General features: G+C 49.1%; 1 protein-coding gene across 1 annotated transcript in view; it reads right to left on the bottom strand.

The window, feature by feature from the left end:
* The window catches only part of pitrm1 (pitrilysin metallopeptidase 1), an 8,875-nt gene extending 3,337 nt beyond the window's left edge, over window positions 1-5,538 (bottom strand). The window contains exons 1-16 of the mRNA XM_023804769.2: window positions 5,315-5,538; window positions 5,019-5,115; window positions 4,713-4,819; window positions 4,277-4,428; window positions 4,039-4,153; window positions 3,780-3,876; window positions 3,486-3,646; window positions 3,135-3,261; window positions 2,736-2,824; window positions 2,518-2,646; window positions 2,118-2,231; window positions 1,942-2,038; window positions 1,449-1,583; window positions 1,221-1,359; window positions 504-620; window positions 87-216 (exon numbers count right to left, since the gene is read on the bottom strand). Of these exons, the coding sequence (XP_023660537.2) occupies window positions 87-216; window positions 504-620; window positions 1,221-1,359; window positions 1,449-1,583; window positions 1,942-2,038; window positions 2,118-2,231; window positions 2,518-2,646; window positions 2,736-2,824; window positions 3,135-3,261; window positions 3,486-3,646; window positions 3,780-3,876; window positions 4,039-4,153; window positions 4,277-4,428; window positions 4,713-4,819; window positions 5,019-5,115; window positions 5,315-5,361 (1,853 nt within the window). The 5' untranslated portion in view covers window positions 5,362-5,538. The remainder of the gene's footprint in view (window positions 1-86; window positions 217-503; window positions 621-1,220; window positions 1,360-1,448; window positions 1,584-1,941; window positions 2,039-2,117; window positions 2,232-2,517; window positions 2,647-2,735; window positions 2,825-3,134; window positions 3,262-3,485; window positions 3,647-3,779; window positions 3,877-4,038; window positions 4,154-4,276; window positions 4,429-4,712; window positions 4,820-5,018; window positions 5,116-5,314) is intronic.
* Between the last annotated feature and the right edge of the window lie 462 nt (window positions 5,539-6,000).

Here is a 6,000-nt window from a genome sequence, read left to right on the forward strand (position 1 = left end):
ACCTCACAAACCAAGCGGATCGTTTTTAACGTAAATGCACCACCCCGGGAATTTCCCCCCACCCCCCGACAGGTCAGCGCACTCACTTGGTGATGACGTTACAGAACAGCGGCACGTATATTTTGAGGTCCTCGGGGAGGGTGTTGAGGCTGCACAGGGCCCTGAAGTACACCACGCCATTGGTCGGCTGCTCGCAATACTGCACCGGCAGCCCGCCTGAAATGGGAGCGCGACCAATGACTGACGCTCAGATTAACCAATCACCACGCAATTCTACCAGTTTCAGCCAATAGCAAAGTTTTTTTCTGGGACCCTCCAATCTTACAGTTACAGTCCCGAGCACATTCCCAGGCAGACTGACTTCACTAAACTAAGATGTGGAAATTGGAGGTGTCATTCTTAAATTACTCTTTCATGTAAATCAGGCAAGAGTAAATCATGCACATTTTCACCCTACTGTTTACTTCTAGGGCTCCTGTCTTGGGTGTTTATTTTGCTCCTACCTGCACGGCCCATCTGTACAGGTGTGGCCGGGATGATGGGCTCGATGTCCGAGATCTTTAGGGCAGGGAGACAAGAGACGTCCTGCGACTGGCTCTGAGTGGACAGCAGCTGCAAACCTGGGTCACGCACACACACACACACACACACACACACACACACAGTAAATATTCAGTATGTCTCTATAGACTCATATGTGGCTGGTTGGGCTGGTGTTGCCTGTCTGGACAGCTGTGGTCTGCAGATCAAATCACATCACTCTTGGGCCCTTAACCGTAAACAGTGCTCCAGGGTGCTAGATAAAAATCGAAGTAATTTACAACTGCCAGCACGGCCAGATGCTGACAGAAGTGTCCCAAAAAAATCCTAAAACGTCATCACGGGACATACAGGAAGCTCCTGTCACAGCTGACGTCAAGGTACGTGCATCTGCCATCAGAAAGAGACGCACAAGTTTGATTTACATGGGAGGTATTGAGGTTATTTCAGTAAAGGGGGGCATATTAGCGATTAGAGCATAGGGTGCCCTAACTTCATCCTCAGTAGGAATTAGCTTAGTTAATCCCTAAACTAATTCTAGTTTGCAATGCCACACCCATTGAGAAATTAGCGTGAATTTTGCTATGGTTGCTTAATATTTTCCAGAGTTGTATTTCCTACATAACCAAACCAAATATGGCAAAATAACTCCGTCATTCGGACCAGGAAATGGACGGTACCTTTCTGGTAGGTCTCCTCCTTATCGCTCTCCGACAGGCCCTCCGTCGCCTGCTTCAGCTTCAGCTCCTCAGCTTCAGCCCGCTTCACGAAGTAGGACTCGTCTGGGCTCATGGACAGCGTCAGCCTGTGAGAGTTTTCCTGCAAGCAAGGATCAAAGGTCACGTAAGGTCAGGTCACGCCATCCCCCGAGAGATCAACCGCAGACGGACCCCGTGGGTCAGGCTCACCTTGAAGTAGACCCGGACCTTGTCCTGGAGGTACCGCGGGTTGTCCTTCAGGCACCGCCGCAACCTTGCCACGTTATCGCCGATCTGCAGGAGCTGCACCGGGTCTCCCTCGTGGTTCCAGCAGGGGGCGATGTACTGTCACCACACACACACAACAGGGCTGACCCATGTAATAACACAGCCAGTGTCGGTTCGCAACCCACAGGGGCACTGAATGCCACAGGGGGTGAAAACGCGAGATCCAAACACACACTGGTTTTTCATATGAAGAAAAAAAATTAAAAAGTAATCCCAGAAGCGGATTTGCTGCTGTATGACACCTAAACAGCTTAGCTAAGCATTCATTTTTAGAATTAATAAACATCATTAATCACTATAATACTCAAAAAAACCCACAGCAAACAAAATGGACTGCTGACAGATGGCCTACGATTCTGCAAATCCACAAAGAGGCGGTCGCTATGGAGACGCATCGCGGAAACGGCAGACTCACAGAGGCCAAGGCGAGCCCGAAATTCGCCGACTGGTGCTTCATCTGTACTTCGATCTTGTGAAGTTGTGCTTCGATCCTCTCCTCCTCAAAGCCGTGGCTTTAAGGACATCGACGAGTAAGATCGGGGGTGGGGGGGGCACAGGGGCAGCGAATGGACGGAGGGAAGTCGCACTTACGCAATAATGTCATCGACGGTGTGACAGATGATGCTCTTCACCTTCTCGATGTCCGATTCGGCCATCCCCTGCAGGCCGATGGTGAAGGACGCCTGCCTGGTGCTGCCGTCGTACCTGGGGGGGGGGGCAGTTAGGGGGTTTAATGAGCAGGTTCACACTGGAAAATCAATCGGACACATGGCCCACCACATGGGGGCGCCACCTTCTAATCCACTCTGCCTAAAAAAAAAAAACACTAAAAGCTTCAAATAATGTTACAAAGTAACAAAATACTCTGACTTGTCAAAGTACAGCAGGATGCTCAGGGCGTTACAGGGAATAAATGGAAATGTCCAGGATATTTTGCAGAAACACTGCCCCCTACTGGAAAGCCTTTAGAAGCAACAGGCACGGCACGTACCCCACAACGGAGGAGAAGTCCGTCCCCATCTTGGGCTCGATCAGCGCCTTGTAGAACGGAGAGTTTGGTCCCGACACCATCAGTGAGGACAGCAGACTGAGCGTGAAGGCCTCGAACGTATCTGTGATGCTGAGCAGATTTCGAAACGTGATTGTGTGCCCGCCTCGGGGGGCTGAGCGTGTGCGGCTGTGCGTTGGGGTTTGCGTGTGCAGACTCACTCTCCCAGAAGGTAGCTCATACACAGAGTGTTCTGCCGGGTCGGGTCCGGGGCCAGAGGATCGGGGCCACAGGTCACATGATGCTCTCTCTTCACAGACATGAGAGAAGCTTCCTTCAGATTTCTTGCCCATAAGAAAACATCCATCCATCCATCCATCCATCCATCCATCCATCCATCACAAGGACATGGGCTGTCACGAAGCAGTCAGTCCAAAGCCTTTATTTAATTATGACCCCCTCCTCCAGTAAATCAGACGATTTGACCGCCTGCTTTCCAGGACCCAAGGAAAGTGCCGCAGACTGAACATCTCCTTGGGTGACATGTGGATATGTGGTGGAAATGTGGTAGAAGGCCTCCTCTCTGATATAGCCGAGTTATATAAGCACCGGAAACTCACAGGCTGCTCCCAACGGGGCTGGGGGGGCACGGCCGTGTTGGGCTTGATGCGCTGAAACTGAGACAGCGCCTCCTCATGGATCTGCTGCAGGTGCTGCTCCAGGGGCAGGTCTCCATATGTGAAAAACCTGGGGATTTTAAAAGAAAAAAAGAAAACATACTGAATATTCCAGTTATAAACACAGAAAAAAAAAACAGCACTATGAAATGAAATGTGAAAATGCCGAACATGCCAAAGGAAAAAAAATAAGATAAATTCACATAAAGCTATTTGATCAGATGCCAGCAGGGGGAAGCATGGCTAAGGAGCAGCTGAAGCACCGTGAGAGAAACATGCTAAATGAAAGCACACCGGGCATTGCTGGGGTGGTAGTGTGTGGCGTGGAAGCTCCTGAGCTGATCCCAGGTCAGATCTGGGATGGCCAGCGGCTCCCCGCCTGACACCACCGCGTATGTGTGGTCCGGGTAGAGCCGGTTCTGCAGCTGCTGGGCATAGATGCTCTCGTTGTCCGACTGTGGGCGACAAACAAGGGGCCGGGCTCAGAGCGCCATCCTTACAGCGCATGTGAAGACCACCCGAGCGCCATCCTTACAGACCGCCCGAGCGCCATCCGCCCGAGCGGGGGCGTCTCTGAGACAAACTCACAAAGGCTCCCTTCATCTCGTTGAAGACGACGCCTTTGAAGACCAGAGGGGACGTCGGGTCAGTGGGATCCTCGTTCTCCAACCTCCAACCTTCCTGCCTTTATGCAAGAAAGAAAAACAGAATGAAAACATCAGCACCACAGACAGACATGACTCAACACCGTGTGTCATGGTGAGTCATAATACAGGCATGTGATCCTGGGGGGGGGGGCAAACAGACCCCCCACAACTCAGGCCCTGCTCTCGGTCGGTGTACGCACCGGAAGTCCAGCTCTCGGAGGCAGGGAAAAAAGACGGCGTCCAAATAGACAGAGAGTAAGTTCTGAAAGTCCTTGCCGTTCTGCGTGGAGAACGGGTACATCGTGTAATCACTCGCTGCGAGAGAGAGAGTTTTAAAGAAGAATAATGTTGATGCATTTTCGGCTACGTACAATCAGACAAGCAGGACAGACGTGGGCCGGAAGGAAGCGGGGAAGGCGGACCGGGGGGGGGGGGTACCTGTGAAGGCGTTCATGAATGTGGACAGGGAGCGGTTGAGCATCTTGAAGAAGGGGTCACGGCAGGGGTACTTCACTGACCCGCAGAGCACCGTGTGCTCCAGGATGTGAGGGACCCCGGTACTGTCCATTGGCGTGGTGCGGAACTGAACACTGTCACGGGACGGAAGATACTTTCAACCAAGGAAGGGAAGGTCCTTCCAGACAGTGGACAAGCTGCTCCGCAGGCTGCAGCCTTCCTTAAGTGTACGGTCACTCCCAGTTTTTGAGACTTTATTCATCACGCAACGAGTGCGTAGCCCACTGATACAATCTGAGTGGATCCTCTGTCACACGAATCAGCTCAATTAAGACAATAATAAATCTCTGGGTTGCAAACTCAGAACTTAGTATAACCATTTAATGCCCTGCCCATTTCCAGATAATGGGAGCAGTACCTGAAGAGATTGTTGGAGTCATCCCGGGCTACATGAAGATACTGGGCTGCGGTGTTATCGTGGGTTAGCTTCACGGCCGTCAGGCACAAGTCTGGAACGGCCGTCACCTGCGGTGGCGACAGGCAACATCAGCGTCAGTCTACCATTCCAGCCCGGAGGACACTCTGACCACGGTGAAATATGAAGCATGCACATGGTTATGGGAGAGGGGCCCAGATGCCGTAGCAGGCATGCTAAGCTTCCATTTGTAATAAGGCAGACATGCTCGTCAATTTACGTGTTTCCTGCCCCTTTTTGCAGCCTTACCTGTGTAACAGTGAAGCCGTGGATTTGCTGCCCTGGTTTATACAGCATTGCTCTCTGAGTGGCAGTTGTGCTCCCGTACCTCCAAGCATGATGTCGACTGAAATTTTTAAATTGGAAACATTCACCATTTATTCGTTTTCCAAATGACTAACACAGAATGAAGACAGTGAGCTGCTCTAGAAAAAAACAAGCAATACATGGCAATATTTCCAAACGTTTTGGTAGACTAATATAACAAAAGTAGTTTTTTTCACGCGAGAAGAAACGTCCAGAAACAAATACAGTTAAGTACTTACCTTAAAATTCTAAGTCTTTTAATAATGGCGCTAGTTTGTCTGAACATGATTACGAAATATTTAATATACTGTAACAGAAACCATAAGAATAACGGAGTATTTAAAAACTACAAGCATTTTATGAGGGATAATAAAATATGCATCTGTTACTGATAGGTGAAAGCCAAAGTCATTGCATGTTGGCTGTAGTTTTTCTCGTTGTCAAGAAAGGACCCCTTAGTATGCTTAACGCCTATTGGCCAGGGAAGTGAAGAACAGTGTCGGTGGTTGGTTAGAGTCCAGAGTTGGCGTGACCAAACGGAATTCAGATAAGTTAGGGCAGAATGATAACGCTATATCAGTCGCCCTGGAAGAATTTTCTTACTCTAGGAACAGCTATAGACAGGAAGCATAATAATAAAAAACAAGAACCAGAGCGTAACCATGGTGAAAAAAAAAGTTTTAAGCATTATATAAGCCAATACAATTTTACAACCGCGAAATATACAGTAAATTATTAAGTAAATGGTATGAAAAACAATGCGTCTGAAATGTCGTTAATGTTATATTCTGCTGTAGTCACTGACAAAATGCCAGAAGTAATGTAGACAGCATTGAAATATACTGGGTGGGTACAGACAGAACTTGTGGGTTAGACAGTGTTAATTACTCAGGTAAGTTAACTTTATTATCCTTGAATTTAGTTT

The sequence above is a fragment of the Paramormyrops kingsleyae genome, chromosome 4 (genome assembly GCF_048594095.1).
Source record: "Paramormyrops kingsleyae isolate MSU_618 chromosome 4, PKINGS_0.4, whole genome shotgun sequence".
Classification (NCBI taxonomy): domain Eukaryota; kingdom Metazoa; phylum Chordata; class Actinopteri; order Osteoglossiformes; family Mormyridae; genus Paramormyrops; species Paramormyrops kingsleyae.